Genomic DNA, 17,752 nt, shown 5'->3' on the forward strand with positions numbered 1-17,752 from the left:
TATATATATATAATATATAGAGAGAGAGAGAGAGAGAGAGGATAGATAGATAGATAGATAGATAGATAGATAGATAGATAGATAGATAGAGTCTGATTTTTGTCTCATGCATTGCCCGTAGAGACCAGAAGAGGGTGTCAGATCCCCTGGAACTGGAGTCAAGGTTGTTAGCTATCATGTGGTTGCTGAGAATTAAACCTGGGACCTCTGGAAGAGCAACCAGTGCTCTTTCCATCTGAGCCATCTTTCCAGCATCCAAACAGGACTAAAAAACAAACAAACAAACAACCCTGTTTCATTAAAACACATCATATGGGGGGTTAGTTTGGGGGTTTTGTTTTATTATAATTATAAAAGAACGTGTCCATCTCCTTTCTTCTGAAAACTTCTCAAAGACTAGTATTGGGGGTGTCCAAACTGTTGGTTTCTCTGGATTACATTGGGTGAAGACATTTCTTGAGCCATTTCATTTCAGAGGTGTTCAACCTGTGACTTGTGAGTTTTGAGACCATAAACACATCTATTTTGTATAACAATGGGACACAATGTTGTTATACACAGGGTTTACACTTGAGAACCACATACTAAGTTACCATAAAAAAATAAAACAGTCACACACACACACATACAATCTCCTAATGTTCAAGGTGAGAGATTCTGTGATTTCTTTCAACACAATATTTTCATTGACTATTTGGAAAATCATAACCCAATCATACTCATTTCCCAGTCCTCCCAGGCCCACCCTCCACTCTTGTGACCCCCCCCCAAAAGTCCAATGTGTGTTTCCCATATACTTATTGGAATATGGTCAAACTCCCAAGGTCACCCCTTCAAGAAAACTGAGTCCTTCCCCACACATACCAACAGTAGTCATCAGTGGAGAGCTATACATCAGCATCCTTATCACAATTTTTAATAGTTCTCTTCAACGGATGGCTTCCTGTCTAGGCTGTTAGTATATTTGGGTTGTGGGTAGAAGTTATCACAGAAACTTTCTATGTCCTTCTTTCTAACTGTGATTCTTCAGTCATCCATACCACTGCAAAAGTAGCTTCCTTGCCCTGTAAAGTCAGCAGGAGCATGGAGCATGAACTTCTGCATAGTATCTGGAGACACCACAAACCAGAGTCATCACCCTAGATGACTGGGCATTTTAGAACTCTGATCTTTGTAGATCATTTAGTTAATTAAAAAGGCTCCAAAAAAGCTGGCTTCTTGGTCCAAGTCCATCAAATGCTCATTTGTCACAGAAACAAAGATCCTGTCGTTTTCTTTCAGCTCAAACAGTCCCCCTTGATAGATAGAATACAGTCCGTATTCTGCATCTCTGGACCAGCAGCTGTTTCTGGCACTTTTCATCAACATGATGGGGTCTGGATAGCTGGTGTATTTGTAGATGTACTGTACCATTTGCTTGTTTTGGCCTCTATTTGAGACCATCTTGGAAGAGTCTTCATTCTCTCGAAACCGGAAGTATGTCTGGGAATAGATGTAATAAAGGCCCTGTTCCTGGATGACCAGCTCTCCATTTCTCAAAAGCAAATAGTTGAGGAACGAATGCCCTTTCCTAGATGACTCCCATGATTCTATCTTCTGGCCCAAGGTCTTTCCATCCTTGGGCACTGCATGAAAAGGAGAGAAACAGGAGGAAGTTTGCATCACAGTGAGGAGCTACCCCAGCTGCTCAGCACAGTCAGTATGTTCATTGAGTTTACACATTCAATGTCGATCCAAAATCAACTTCTTAACCTTTTAATCTGACATGAATTACAAAGGCTTTTGTAATCACATCGAATCTGGGAGGCTCCTCTATCATTTTGACCTGTTGTAATTGCCTCACTTTTCAGTACCTCATTTATCAACTAACTATGCTACACCCCCACACAGCAAAGCTTGGCGGTTCCTATGGTTCAAAAGTGTCCCCGTGATGGGAGATCCTAGTGCCTTGGGTGAAAGTAAATGCTGTGCATTCGACCTTTTGAGGAGAAGGAAGAGTTGATACAAATGGACACACACACACACACACACACACACACACACACAGAGAGAGAGAGAGAGAGAGAGAGAGAGAGAGAGAGAGAGAGGAGAGAGATTAAAGATGAAAAAAGGTTGGGTAGTACCTGCCATCCCAATCCTTGGGGGCCTGAGACAGAAGGATCTGGAGTTCAAAGCCAGCCTAGGCTCCATGAACCACTGTTTCAGCAAAAGAAGAGAAAGAAAAGAGTAGTGGGGGGAAAAGGGGGGACTCAAGAAGCCGCAAAGGCAGCAAAGGTGGCTCAATGGGAGTCTGAGAACAACGTTCTCTCACACACACTTTTCCTAAGACCAGCTATGCCAGGAGAGTTACCAAGCTCCTTGCGTGTCCTTTTGTTTCTCAAAACAGTCATCTGATACTTGATCGTTGTTGAGCACTTATAGTCATAGAAATATTTCAGATAAAAGTTAAAAATAAACTAGTTGGAACAATTCCAGAGCCTCAGGAATGCTAGGTGTCATCCACGCCCCACTGCCAAACCCAGCCTCAGCCCCAGCCCAAGCCCCAGCCACACCCCAACCTCTGCCAGCTCCACCCCCTGCTCCAGCCCTCAAGATCTTACTCAGAGTTAAGGCTGAGCTGCTTCTCCGACTGATTCCGGTAATGTGGGCTGCCACTCTCTGAGGTTTCCTACTTCTGGGCGGGAAAGGAATACTTAGCTGCTTTTCTAAAAGACACAGAGAAACATCAGCACTTGTCAGAATGGTTCTCAGACACTCTGCCCTGCTCATACACCGCTGTCATAAAATAGCCTGTATAGCGGAGCTGGAGAGGTGGCTTGGGGTGAAGAAGAGTGACCTGGGTTTGAGCCCACCATCCATATGGCGCCTCACAACTGTAACTCCAGTTCTAGAACAAACATGAGGGGCTGAGTTTGGATTCTCAGCTCCCACCTAAAGACCCAGGCACTGCCACATGCCTGTATCCCGAGGTGAGAGCAGTGGGGAGGAGTGAATGGAGACAGAGGGTCACTGGGGTTACCGCTGCCAGCTAGCCAAGGGTCTCTCTGTGACAGACATCTAAAGAGAATAGGCAGAAACTGTTAGAGGACACATGACAGCCTCTTCTGGCCTCCCAAAGCAGGCATGCGCACCTGCACACACATAATGTAAATCCTGTACGATCATGTCTTTCAAAACTTAGCTTCAAAACCTCATTTCTGCTCACATGTGGTTAAGATAAATTGCATTTTATCTGCAAACAAATATTGGCAAGAACAGGAAATTATACCACACTATTCATAGCTATATAGATTAGCCATTGATTCCACTGAGTCCTTGAAGAACTTGCTATATTTTATGAGATACCGATGAGAAAATAAAATAATGATTTATGAGAAGTAAAGATGGGAGTTAGCAGATTGGAGGTCAGGGAGGGTTTGCAGAGGAGATGGTGTTAAGACATTTTCAGTCATGTATTCCTGTAAGCCCAACTGCGCACCACATCTACCCCAGGCACCCTCCCAGGGACAAGGAGAAGGGTCACAAACAATCAAGAAACAGAGGTGCACAGATAAGTAGGGATAGAAGAGAGGCATTTGCAGAGAGCTAAAGCTGAGGCCGAGGGCAGAAGACAGGCCTGGGAGCTAGCTGTTCAGGTCTGACTTGAAGGAAACAGAACACAAGATTTTATGTTTTTCAGGGCTGGAGAGATGGCTCAGTGGTTAAGAGCACTGCTTATTCTTCCAAAGGTCCTGAATTCAATTCCCAGCAACCACGTGGTGGCTCACAACCATCTGTGATGAGACCTGGGCCCTCCTCTGGCCTGCAGGCAACATGCAGGCAGAACACTGTACACATAATAAATAAATAAATGTTAAAAAGGAAAAAGATTGCTTCAGGCTCACTTATGTCAAGGTCTAGTTTGATGAGCAGAGGATGTGAAGTTGAAGGGTGCTAGGCAAGTTACAGGGTTGAAAGCACTGGTCCATCTTCCAGGTTGGAAGCTCAGGGAGAAAAACCAGGCAATAAAATTTCATAACTAGGCAGTGAATGAAAAAGAAGACATCACTTCTAAAATCTGGTATTGGTTATAAATCACAGTTAATATTGTTCTTGTTATTTTAGGAAGATGTGTCTTCTTGAAGCAAAAATCTCCTGAGAGCTTCCAAGGAACTTGGTAAACTCTATGTGGTTTGGAAATAAACAAAGTGGAGAGGGTAGATGAATGGAGAGAGTAGCTGGGAGGATGGATAGATGGCTATGTAGCTAGAGAGTTGTCATAGTGTAGATTGCTGGGGAAGAGGGGAGATGATTGACTTATACACTCTGCCTTCTGCTATTCTATTCACCCAGATCCCAGAGGTCTAGAAACCATGCAGAGACTTTCCTCTTTTCTTTCACTTTATTAGCATATACACAAAATAATGTGTTTCATTGTAACATTTTGTCTTTTACTCATATTGACTCCCTTCACCTTCTTGCTCCTTCTCCCTCCTCCCACTGGTCCTCCCCCTCTTTGCAAATAATCCTCCTTCTACTTTCATGTCTTTTTATTGGCATATATTGTATAAAGTAATGAGTTTCATTATGACACTTATTTTCAGCAATATAACTTAATGCTTATTAGAGAAAATTAGTAAACAACACAAATTGGGTCACAAGGTCTAATAAAGTGTTATCCCAGTGCTGTGTCCTAATATTCTCCACAAAAACATCCAGGCAAGTGCAACAATATCCTGAAGACATGACTGTTATCAGTTTACCAAATATTATGACTTAAACTGCCCCTTAAAAATATACTGAATAGCACTAAAATCACAGGAACCAGTTTCCAATTTCCAAAGTATTAGGACAAAAAGAAATGGCTTCCAAAGTGCTTACAATAGCTGCTTCGGGACCATAGCCACTCTGAGTAAATGCTACTTAACTTGGAAGATAATTTTTAAAAATAGTTCTCTCTCTCTCTCTCTCTCTCTCTCTCTCTCTCTCTCTCTCTCTCTCTCTCTCTGTGTGTGTGTGTGTGTGTGTGTGTGTGTGTGTGTGTGTGTGTGTGTGTGTTTTGTTTGGGGTTTTGATACAGGATTTCTCTGTGTAGCCCTGGCTGTCCTGGAACTTGCATTGTAGACCAGGCTGGCCTAATATTCAAGGAAGCAAGCTTTACAACAACAACGATAAGGATTTTATTCTTCTGCTGTTGACTGCTGGGTCCAAAACTATGCCTGGCTCATGGGGAGGGGTCCAATACTTCCGTTGGATGAGTAAGTTGCACATAAATTTCCCTTAAGTACTGAAACTACAGGCATTATTTAAAATACGTATCCTCTGGCTACAATCATATTAATTCAACAGTTAAAAACAGGTTGAACACACATTTCTATTTTAGGGAGGTCAAGGGATTAAATGGAAAAGTTAGACGTTTGGAACTCCACTGCTGGAAACCTTATCTTCTGTAGTAGTTTTCAGGGTTTATTCCAGAAACCACATTCTTGACATCTCAGCAGAGAGTCGGGGCTAGAGGCACACGAAGGATGAAGAACCAGAGACACACCCCACCAGGAGTGCTTGGAAAACCCTTTCGGGTCATCCCAGACTGCAGGTCACTCAACTTGGTTCTGCTCACTCCTCCCAGCTCTGCTGGAGCCTCTCTGCTCCTGGCCTTGCTGGCCTCCATAGCCTTCTCTCTCTCCCTCTTACAGCTCTGCATACCTGAGAGCCACTGGGCTCCGCACTTCTGATACAGTTATGACATTTTAATACATGTACAAAATATATTTTGATTAGTTCCACTCCTCATTGCCCTTAGTTGCTCCCCTCTTCCCATTGAACCAACCCTTCTTCCCAGATGGTTTCCTTTCCTTTTCATCACTCCTTTGTCTGTCTCTCTGTCTCTGTTGCTCTCAACCTAGTTTCCATATGTGGGAGAAAACCTGTGGGTTTTTTCTCTGAGTTTGTTTTATTTTTGCTTAACACAAAGTCTCCAGGTCCATCCATTTTCCTTCAAGTGACATAACTGTTCTCCACGTGGAAGAGTCTACTGAGCATTTGCAACAATTCTCTTTCTCCATCCACTGATGGGTAGCTAGGCTGCTTCTGTGACTTGACCATAGAGAATGGTACAGCCGTGAACAACAGTGTGTAGGGCTTACTACAGCAGACAGATTGAGTTCTTTGGGTGTGTTTCCAGGGATGGTAGAGCTGGGCTGTGTCATGGGTCTATTTTTAGATTTCTGAGGAACCTCCACCCTCATTTCCACAATAGATGAACAAATCTCCACTCCTGCCTATAGTGTATGGAGGGGCTCCCTGGCACTTCCAGTGTTTGTTTTATTGTTTTTATGATACCCATGATGACTGCGGGGTTGGGGGTGGGGTAAGATCATATAAGATCTTTATCTCTCCTTTTCTTTGTGTGTGTGGCTGTGTGTTGTATATGTATACATGGAGGGTACATGTATCATGTGCCCATGTGCAGGTCAGCGGAGGATGTCATGTGTCTTGCTCTGTTTAATTCTCCACTTTGGAACCTGGAGCCTTGCTGGTGGCTGCCCATCTCTTTCCCTAGAGTGCTAATAGATGCAGCCATGTGTGATCATGCCCGGCTTTGTGTGTGAGGGAACTTATACAGCAGGCACTCTCACCCCACTGAGATATCTTTCCAACTCTCTCTTGAGACAGAGTTTCATACAGTTTAAGGTGGCCTCACATTTCTTTTGTAGCTGAGGTTAGCTTTGAGTTCCCGATCCTTCTGTTTCCACTCACAAGTGTTGTGAGTGCCCAGCTTCTCTTTGATTGATATTTGCGGAACATAGTAGTCTGTTTTAAGCACTGCATAAATTTATCTCTCTGTCTCTGTTTGTGTATGTTTGCTGCAGCATGCATGTGGAGATCAGAGAACAACTTTTGCAACTGGTTCATAGTGTATGTCCTAGGGATCCAACTTAGATCATCAGTAACTTTACCAGCGGAACCATCTTGTTGGCTCTAGATATAGTGGTCTTGGTTGGCAGTTACTTTATTTCAGGTCTTGAAAAGCATCAGCCCTGATTGCCTGAGGCCAGTTCAGGGTTTCTGCTGAGAGGCCAGCTGTTACTCCAATAGATTCGTCTCTGTAGGTAACTTGGCACTTTTTTCTTACAGATTTCAAAGTTCTTAAACATTTTGCAAATGTGTGCGATGCCTTGGGCAAGAGCTGTGGTAACCTCTGCATCATTCCAATGCCAGCATGGCTGCTGAAACAGGCACACAACTGTGAATTCCTAAGAGTAACTGCATGTTGGGAAGGTATCAAAGACTAATGTGATGTGGAGCTGCAGAGTCAATTACACTTTAGTTTCAGGGTGCTCAACTGTCATGGTTGATGTGTCCGTGCACCTACTATATTTGTTACATAACTCATGGCTCACCTGCACCTACCCCTTAAAACTTCGCTTTTAAATTTTTAGTAGACAAGTCCAGTTTACATTTAAGATCATTCCAAGGCTATAGAGATTTGGGAGCAAAAATTTTAACGTTAATTTTCTTATTTTACATATTCGTTTTTCATGGTACAATGGTTTTGTGTTCCATTAGAACATTTTCATGCAATACACACTGTACACTGAGCCGATTCCCCCATCCCTATTCTCCCTAATTCCCACCACCTGATAGTTACTTTTGTTCCGTAGATAGTTTCGCTTCTATTTTCATGTCATATACACATACATAATTTTGTGTCTTTATATAAAATCTAGGATCTACCCATAAGAGAAAGCATGTAAACTCATGGGATGAGCTTACCTCACTTAATCTCTCTTCTTGTATCCATTTCCCCACAAATGGTGTAACTTCATTCTTTATAGATGAAAAAATTCCATTGTCTGACATGTTCCCTTCCATTCCTCTGTCATAGGACACCTAGATTGATTGGTGCCACATTTACCTATTTTAAATAGAGCACCCATGCAAGTGTGTCTGTGGTGGCTTGATGTGGTGTCCTTTGTGTGAACACTGGCTCATGTGAGGGTTAGCTTTATCGCTTTGATGACCACCATACTTGTTACCATATGGGCTGGATTCTCTATTTCCACCAGCAGTGTATTAGGGTTCCCTTTCATCCACATCTCCAGCTTTGCTTGCTGTTACTTAAGACTAACTGCCATTTTGACTGGGGTGAGATGAAATGTCAGAGTTTTCATTTACATTTCTCTGATGCCTAGTGAGGTTGAATATTTATTTCCTGTGTATTGGAAATTTTGGCTCATCTTTTGATAACTGTATGTTCATTTATTGATCAGGTTATGAGTTCTTGTTCTGTGGTCTGAGGTGTGTGTGTGTGTGTGTGTGTGTGTGTGTGTGTGTGTGTGCTGGCATTCTAGATATTAGCCCTCTGTCATGTGTGTAGCTAGCAAAGATTACCTCTCATTTTGCCGTTTGTCTGTCCCTTCAATAAACTATCTCCTTTGCTGTACAAAAGTGCTTTAATTTCATGAAGTCCCTTTTGGCATCTGTGTGAGTGACTGGAGCCCTTTCCAGAAAGTCCATACCTATGTCTGTGCCTCTGATAGTTATCTCTGATAGTTTCAGCATTTCAAGTTTTACATCAAGGTCTTCTGTCCATTCTAAATTGTTTATCTAGTTCTATTCTTCTCTGTGTGTATATGTGCATCAATTGTCACATTGAGGTCTCCCATCCATTCTTAGTTATTTGTCTAGCTCTATTCTTCTGTGTGTGGATATGTACATCTTTTGGTGAAGAGATTTTTATCCAAAGTGAACTTTGATATCTTTGTCAAGAATCAAGTATCTGTAGCTCTGTGGGTGATGACTGCTTCCTTTGTTCCATTTCAATGAGCTACCTGTCTGTTTTTTCATCAGTGTCATGCTGTTTTGTTGTTATGGTTCTGTAGTATAACTAGAAATCACCACCAGTATTATTCTTTACACTCAAGATTGCTTTGGCTATCTGGAATCCTACATGTGCCAATATGAATTTTAAGATTGTTTTTTCTATGCTGTGAAGAATACCATTAAGATTTGGCAAATACTTTATTCACAGTTACTTTAATGTAATGGAAAAGAAGATAGTAAGTACATGGATAAAATTATGTCTAAAATACAATGAGACAATCAAAAGAAGTGTGATGGAAATAACAAAATGCAGGGGAACTTACTTATAAATGTTCCAAGAAGAGAAATTTGTGAGCTAAAGAGCTGTGAAGTAGTGAAAGGAACTCTGGCCAGGGGTGGGGAGTCCAATGGAAAGTTAAATAAGCCAGCCTGGGTGAGGATACAATGAGAACTGGTGTGAAGAAAAATCTGCTGGCTATTAGCAGGATGGTAAGCATGTGGACTCTGGTAGAAACCACAGCTGAGATCATGGGTAGATATAGAGTTTGCTGGGGAAGGAGTGATGCAGTGAGGGGCTTTTAGGGGGAAAAAGACATTGTGGTCAGAGGCAGAAAAGATGAGTAACTTTTAGAGGATTTTCTCTCTTTTACTTCCTGCCAAGTTATAGATAATATTTAACATGACTTATTTATAGTATATTGGTAAGCAAAATAATTAAATAAGTGAAGACATTGAAGTCAAGGGAAACTTCATACTGGAAAAAAAATAAGGTAAAGAAAGAATGAAGTTCTGACCTTGAGTAGGCTGAGACGTTAATCCTGAGCTTTCCAGTCCTCAGTGCAAAGCGAATCAATAAAGAGGGTAAGACAGTGGGCAAAGAGGTCCTAATTGGTATGTATGGATAGGAGCAAGGAGGGACTGGAAAGCTATTCAGCTTGTGAAGTAGACACTAGCAAGTAAAAATGACAACAAAATATCACTACCTTGAACTGTAGTCATGGTTTCCTCAACAGTTCTCAAAGTCACCTACAAATAATATTGAAAAAAAGCTTGTTAATGTGCCTACAAATTTAACAGAATACACATGCTTCTAGATTTTCTTTCTGCCATGGGACAGGATATTTTTACAGTGTATCAATATAGAACTTCTTTTACCCAAGCATAGGTATTTGGGGGGATCTGGGGTGGATCTTCAGATACCATGACCAAAGGAAAGTCTGAAAGCTCTGGTTGTCACTTGGAGCAGCTGAGAAGGAAGGGCACCACTACTCCTTAGGTCAGTCATAGATCTCCATGAAGCTGATGATAACCATGTCCCTTCGCTCTCTGTGGAGCATGTGTGTATGTGTGTGCCTGCGCGAGCGTGTGTGTGTGTGTGTGTGTGTGTGTGTGTGTGTGTGTGTGCCAAGCAACTGAAAACAAATAGCTAAATCTGAACCGTAGGATGTATGCAAGGCGCAAGGCATAGCTGGCCACAGATATGTTCACTCTATGAATGTCTAAATTGGTATCACCATGTTATTCTCTATTTTTGATAATGTTAAGTTCATGCCCAAAGAAATGATACCAAGGTCCCGTAACTTGCTAAACTTCTTATGACATCCCCCTCCCTTTGTGGTAACCAATGGAGAAAACCAGTACAAAAAGGAACACTGAGTCTTTCTGTTTGTGGAGCAGAGCCTCTCTTGAATCATTATGACTTCTGAACCCCCATTTATCCCTTGTCACTCTGGATTTCTGTGCCATCACTGCCACATCACTGCAAATGTCAGAAACACATCATCTGTGTGCCTGTGCCAGAAAGTGGAAGCTCTCTTTCTTCCTCTGCTTCGACTCTACCCTAGTTGTGACCATTCACTGGCTTTGGTCCCATGGGCTCTGGAGACGGGGCAAGGAGTAAAAGTGGATTTGAACACCCCTCTCTTTTCTGGTTTTCCTTTTTCTCTTATTCTAGGACAGGAAACAAGGGAGGAAGATGGAGAAATGAAAAGAAGGAAGAGAGACAGGGAAGGAAAGGAAAGAGAAATAGGAATAGAGAGAGGAAGAAAGCAAGAAACCGAGAAAGGCTCATTCTACAAGAATGACTACAAGCAGGTCAGGTGACCATGAGTCAAGGCTTCTCTACAGCTCAGCTCCTTAGGCAGTCTTAAGTAACTTAACTGATCTGACCTGCAATGGCTTGTCTGTTTGAAAATGTGTTTAAAAGCATAATGGTGATTCCTTCCCTGGGGGACTACTCTCGGAATTCAATGGGCTGCTGTTCAAAATGGACCGATGTTTACAGGACATAGAAGGCTTGTCATGCCTAGAGCAGGATAAGGACTCCTCTTCTCACACACTCACATCCACCTGCTGTGTCCTCTCCCTCCCAATTTCTCTCGACTCTGGTTGTCCAGGATGAGTCTGGGAAGATGAGCAGGAATTATTGCAAAGTGACATGGAAAATCCATTATCACCATTTCCTTTCCTCCATGGTTGACCCTTGCGGTCACTAGCACCCCAGCCTCTAGTGTTTGTGCCTGCTAACACCCCAGCCCCCAGACTTAGTGCCCCCTAGCATCCCAGCCTCTAGACTGTGTGCCCACTAGCACCCCCGCCTCCAGATTAGTTTAAGTTTCTTTTCCTGATGACCCACTGAACCTCAAAGTCAAGAGCTTGGGAAGTCCCATGTCTGAGGTTCCTCGAGAGCTGTCCAAAGCTCTAGAGGCTTTTCCGAGATCTCCTATACAGTAACCTTTACAGATGTTTCTGCACAGCTGTTGGCAATGGTACCCAACCCAGGAGCACTCACAGAATGTCCAGGTGGAAGACTAATTCATTTGGCTTAGAAGCTACATTCCAGGTGATGTATGGATGCTACTGTGAATACCGCTCAAGTCACCCACTGGAACCCTGGTCTTCGGAACAGCACTGTTTCTGTGGTTGTCTGGCATACAGCCTCCTCCCACCATATCCTTAGACGGTGATGTCATGTATGGTGTTTCTTAGCTTACAGAGTATTTTTAATATTGGTGCCTCCATCTGACCTTCTCAGAAAGGCAGAAGGCAAATATTTATAAATGCCAGCTTCCTAAGAAGGATGCAGGCAGAGAAGAAATTGATCTGACTTAATCTAAAAGTAAAATCAGTTAACCACATTCAGTAAAATGAACTGTTAGCCAACCTGAGATTTCTGTCAGGGATCCCAGTGAAGCAACTTTCATCAACAGATGCATTTTCTAACTTGTCATTTGTTGACAATGAATTGAGATGACCTCATCTCCAATTTCTCCAAGTATTCTTCTACACACACACACACACACACACACACACACACACACACACACACAAAATAAATGTATTTATCAGCCATGTGGGATGAATAGAAGACATCATCATTTGGCCTCTTTTGTCTTCTGAATAAGAGTAAATAAAAACAAACAAACAATGAGACACTGGGCAACCCTGAGCACATGCTGTCTGTGTGTGTGTTCCCAGAGTAAGATGCTAACTCCAGGAAGCAGCTGACTAAAGTCAGTCCCGGCTTTCCTTGCTGCCTAATATCAGGTATTACACCATGTTGGGGAAAATCACTTAAGCCTTCTGGGACTTGGTTTCTTCTTCTGTAAAATACAGATTTCCAGATTTGAAGGTCTAAAATTCTTTGTCCCCTGGCCACAAGTTCCTGCTGAGTTGTTACCTCTTCAATGAGCTGATACAGCTGCTTCTTAGTCTGCAGACAGTGTCGGATCTCCTCTTCAGTGGGGCTCCAGGAATCCTCATCCTCCTCTAACAGGCAATCCAGTCCACTTCTGAAGTGTTTGTTCTGCAGCTGGGTGGAGATAGGATATAATTGTGGTGAATATGTCCTTTTTCTTGTTACCCATTTGGAAGCTGAAAGAACGAAAAGTGATGAAAATTGACAGGAGGTTGGGTGCCATGAGTAGTTTTTGTTTGTTTGTTTGTTTTTGTTTTTTGTTGAAATTATATTCTTTATTAATAGTTCAATAAAAGATCTAGAAAATAAAAAATACAACTTCTAAAACTTAAAACAGAGAAAACTAAAATTGAACAAGAACCTGTAACGATAACTCTTTCTGCCAGCTGCCTGGGTTCTGCTGCCACTTCAGGGCCTCCATATACACACAGAGTCTTATATTAGTTAGCCATGAGTAGTTTGAGGTTTAAATGAAAGTAGGCATGCTGCCCATTGTCCATCGATGCTAACTAAGCAGTTGGATATGGTAGCAGGGTATAGGACTAGCCAGGCACACTGGCTCACGGTGCTCTCTGCTGACCCACCCCTAGCAGCTGTGTGTCACCGCTCTTGCTTTCCCTTGCTTGCACTTGTTTCTCATTAGACCTTTGTGGTAATGAGTTTTCTTACGACTCTCCCTCCAAGGCTGGAAAGCTGCCTATGTCCAAAGTAGGGAGAGGAATCCATTTTAATGTCCACATCCTTAACAAAAGCAACCAAGCCTTTGGTGTATGGAAAATGTTCTGCCACTTCACCACAGCCCCTGCAGCTGAGTAGATGGTTCCACGACACCACTAGGAATCTGTACCCTGTCTCATCAATGGGTCACAAAGCCTAGGGACTGATCTAAGGAGACTATGCATGCTGAAGGTGTTTTGCCAGGACTGGAAGCCAATGTTTACAATAGCCTCATAATTGCCAACAAAGTCCTTACCCTTGTCAATGACCACTACCTAATACCTACCACATGGCTCCTATTAACCATCCAGAACATTCTCATACCCCAGGCTGTTACCAAATCAGGAAAGGGAGGAGCACAAAGGAAGAGGAGGAAATAACGGTTCAAGGAGTGGGAGGAAGCAGTCTTCACAGATATTTTTTCCTCTTTCAGCTTTGGTTTTGTTTTCCTAGTAGCTTGGATTATCAACATGTTATTTCTCAATGCCTGTTGACATAGACCTGTAAACTCAGCTAATTGGGATGTTGAAGCAGGATTACAAGTTTAAGGTTTGCCTAAAGAGTACAACTAAGGCCAGTCTGACAAATCAAACAAAACAGAAGAAAACAAAAACAGAGGGTTGGGGTCTAGCTCATTGAAAGAATGCTTGTCTAGCATGTGTGACCCTGGGTTCTAACCCTGTCACTGCAAAGAAAAAGTGACATGTTTTCTTATTAAAAACATCTCTTGATTTGCCTTTAACTGGGGTAATTTTGAAAAGTCATTTGTTGTTGTTGTTGTTGTTTGAGACAGGGTCTCACTATGCAGCCCTAACTGGCCTGGAACTCTATATGTAGAAGAAGCTGGGATCAAACTCACAGAGTTCCACCTGCCTCTGCCTTCTGAGTGCTAGGAGTAAAGGCATGCACCACCATGCCTAGCCTAAACATGATAACTTTTATCTATTATTTAAACTTGATGTACTGTAAAGTTAGGGGTGGTGATAAATTTAACAACCCACACTTCCTATAGAAAAAAAAATCTGCTGATTGAGTGATTGATTGAGATAGGTGCATATAGTCCAGATTAGCCTCACACTCCCTCAGTAACCAAGGATAGGCCTGAATTTCTGGTCCTCCCATCTCTACCTCCCAAGCTCTGGGGTTACCAGCATTCCACAGTTCTCGTTTTATATGGTGCTGTGTATTGAACCAGAGCTTTGTACTTGCTACACAAGGATTCTAGATCTGAACTACACTCCCAGGCCAAGCCATCTCATTTAAAAAATCCATTATTCATAAGATGTCCTATTCAGAGCCACATAGCTCTATACTCAGCAATGTACCTCTAAGCAAAAGTACAAACCTGAGTTAATGAGTTGATTCTATATGTCTTCAAATAGATAATTTGTTCACTGTTTAACCCAGATGAGCACCCTCAGAGATCTCTGTGGCCTATCGGAACACTAATGTCCTCAGAGAAGTTTGTTTCCTTCTTTCCTAGCAACGGCTTATCTCAACAGGAGCCTGGAAGGCTAGGACCCAGGTCAAGAAGGAGCTGCTGTGACTGTATTTGTTCAGATAAGATGGTGTCTAACTGTCCTGTTTTAGCCGAGGTGGAGGGTGAGAAGTACAAAGTATCCAGGAAAGCAAGTCAGCCCAGCCCATAGCAGAAAGCTGCCTGCTGTCCAAAATACCTTCTGGGACTTTCCAGAAACGTTTTCAGGAGGTGGGAGAGGAAATCTTGATTGAGTCCAGTTCTGTGCGAAGGTATACGAGTTAATGAGATTAAATATTACACAAATGGTAATGAAGCTGGAAGTGCGACTCAGTGCTAGCAATAAAAATAAAACAAAATAAAAACTTTGGGAAGCCTAGACTCATTCAGAAGACGTGGAAAAGAAAAGGACGCTTTCATAAAGGTAACTGCAAATTCTGCCCCTAACTGATATTACTCTGAGACAAAACCAAAATGCTATGCTGAAAATACCAGTCCCGCATGCACCTGAGCTCCACTCGACCCTCTGTGTGCATGGCTGAGACCAGACTGTCATGTGTGTTTTCTCTTGCAGTTCATGAAGTGGCATGCCCTTGAATTCAGAGGGCGTAGCTCAGTGGAGGAGTTCTTGCTTTTCTTGCCCAAGTTCCTGGATTCTAAGCATTGCAAACCTCAACAAAAACCATATCTGCCAGCTTAGATCATTTTTATGACCTTTGCCACAGCAAATTTATAAAAAATTTTTTAAAAAGTGAAAATGAGAATCAACTTTATCCTACCCTCTAGAGATCACAATTGTCAGCTTTTTGTGTTGGTCTTGCTAGACATTTTTATGTGTAAGTAATGATTTCTGAACAAAAGAAATGCAGGGAGGAAGCCTCAGCCCCCGCTCCCCGGTCACCTTCAGCACCTGCAGGTGCTAAACCAATGTTGGTCACAGATGGTGAGTGACTAGTGTCGAGCACTTTGCTGTCTCTCTCCCTCCACATCCTTATTCCACCACTTCCTTTCTTCCTCAGGAGACATGCCTAAACAAAGAGATTCTGTGCTTTATTTGAAATTGCTGCAATTTTTTGGCAGAGTTTTGAAAATCTTAATTACAAAATCAGACAACTACATGAGTCAACAGAGGATCAGGTCAATCTTAAAATAAGGCCAACTTGCAATGTGTGCAAATTGTGGAGCCACCTGTGATAGAGATACAGTCTCATTCTGTTTATGCAGCAAAGTTAACAAACTTTAGGGCATGCTGCCACAAATCAGTAAACATAGCTATGCTCCTATGTAAACTTAGAACTAAAAAATGATTACAGGTATACATTTTTTCTCTCAGACGTATACAAACTTGGGGCCAGCAAGATGACTCAAAGGACCAAAGTATTTTTCATCAAGCCTGATGACCTGAGTTCAATCCCCAGGACCTACAAGGTAGAAGGAGAGAACTAATTACAGTTCTCATTCCTCATCAGATACATGTCCTTGTATGTAGGACAGCAGTTATTGCAGGGGCTCACAACTGGTCAAAATTCGAAGAATAAATGTGGAGCACTCAGACACTACAGGGCAATCTGCATCACTCCCTCACCTCAAGTTTCAGGCAACTCTAGGGAGGGGCTTAGGGGATATCTCAGTCAATTAAAGGCCTGCTGTGTAAATGTGATGGCCCAAGTTAGGTCGCCAGAAGCCTGGGACTCCAGAATCAAAGACAGAAAGATCCCTGGGGCATGCTGACAGTCAAGTCTAGCCAAGTCAGGGAATTCAAGGTTCAGTGAGAGACCCTGCTTCAGAAAAGTAAGGTGGGGGTAACTCAGGAAGACATCTGACATTGACCTCTGATCTACCTCACATGCTTCTCCCCTCCCCTTCCCTGTCTCTCTCTCTCTCTCTCCCTTAATCTCTCTCCCTCTGTCCCTCTCTTTCTCTCTCCCTTTCTCCCTTTCTCCCCCTCCCTTCCTCTCTCCCTCTTTCTTCTTCCCTCTCTCTCCTTCTCTCCCTCTTTCTCCCTCCCTCTCTTCCTCTCCCTCTCTCTCTCTCTTTCTTACTCACCCACTCTCTCTCTCACACACACACAAAAGGAACTCTAGAGCATTTGCAGAAAGCTTTTGTGCATGGAAACAATACTAACATCGTGAAGTACAGACACTTTTGAAAGTGAAAACAAACTTCCTAAGAATGCTATTGCCTGTTCTGTAACTACAGCTGCTTGGAAGTCTTTCACACTTGCTAATTTATAAAGTCTCATCAGGAGTAGTTAGAGTCTGCAACCAGAAAGGGCACATATAAATGCACAGCTAAGTTTTCAAAGAGGAGAAAGCTGAGAGGCAAAGGAGGAACAAGTGCTGCTTAGACCACCTCACAACTAACCTGCTTCATCTGGTTAGTGAAGTACACATAAGTCACAGCCATAGACAGCGTTTGCAGGAGCATTTGTAGGAGCACTGTGCAGAGCACCATCACCCGGAAGTGCTGGCCAAAGCTGGGATCCTTCAGGGTCCCCATGGAGGGCATGGTCCTGTCCAAGTCTGACTCCCCAGAGCAACGGTGCAGCCCAGAAGCAAGGAACTGAAAAACCAGTTAAAGCAGTAGTCTCTTTTCATTGTTGAGAGCAAAAGTGAAACTGATTATCACTGGGCGTGGGGGTGGGGGTGGGGGTGGGGAAGGACATTTAAGGAAGCCTTTCCACTATTGCTTAGATTGTCAGTTGGTGGCATCCTTGTAGATCTCTGGAAATCTCCCTAGTGCCCAATCCTCCTCAAATCTATAATGGCTCCCTCTATTATGGTATCTCTCAACCTGCTCTCCTCTATTCTTCCCTCAACTCAGCCTTCCTGCTCCCCCATTTCCTCCTCTTACCTCCTCTCCTCCCCCCTTTCTCTCTCCCAGCTCCCCCCCCAACCATGTTCCCAATTGGCTCAGGAGATCCTGTCCCTTTCCCCTTCTCCGGGGTACCATGCATGTCTCTCTTAGGGTAGTCCCTGTTTCCCAGCCTCTCTAGTGGTATGGATTGTAGGCTGACAATCCCCTGATCCATATCTAAAATCCATATATAAGTGAGT

General features: G+C 42.9%; 1 protein-coding gene across 1 annotated transcript; it reads right to left on the minus strand.

The window, feature by feature from the left end:
* Positions 1-320: 320 nt before the first annotated feature.
* On the minus strand, positions 321-17,311 carry Tnfsf10 (TNF superfamily member 10). The gene is made up of 5 exons (XM_027392085.2): positions 17,061-17,311; positions 12,485-12,616; positions 9,789-9,831; positions 2,601-2,705; positions 321-1,625 (listed from the first exon to the last, which is right to left on the minus strand). Exons 1-5 carry the CDS (start codon positions 17,202-17,204, stop codon positions 1,183-1,185), a joined length of 867 nt encoding a protein of 288 aa, XP_027247886.1. The 5' UTR covers positions 17,205-17,311; the 3' UTR covers positions 321-1,182.
* Positions 17,312-17,752: the final 441 nt, after the last annotated feature.

The sequence above is a fragment of the Cricetulus griseus genome (genome assembly GCF_003668045.3).
Source record: "Cricetulus griseus strain 17A/GY chromosome 1 unlocalized genomic scaffold, alternate assembly CriGri-PICRH-1.0 chr1_0, whole genome shotgun sequence".
NCBI lineage: Eukaryota > Metazoa > Chordata > Mammalia > Rodentia > Cricetidae > Cricetulus > Cricetulus griseus.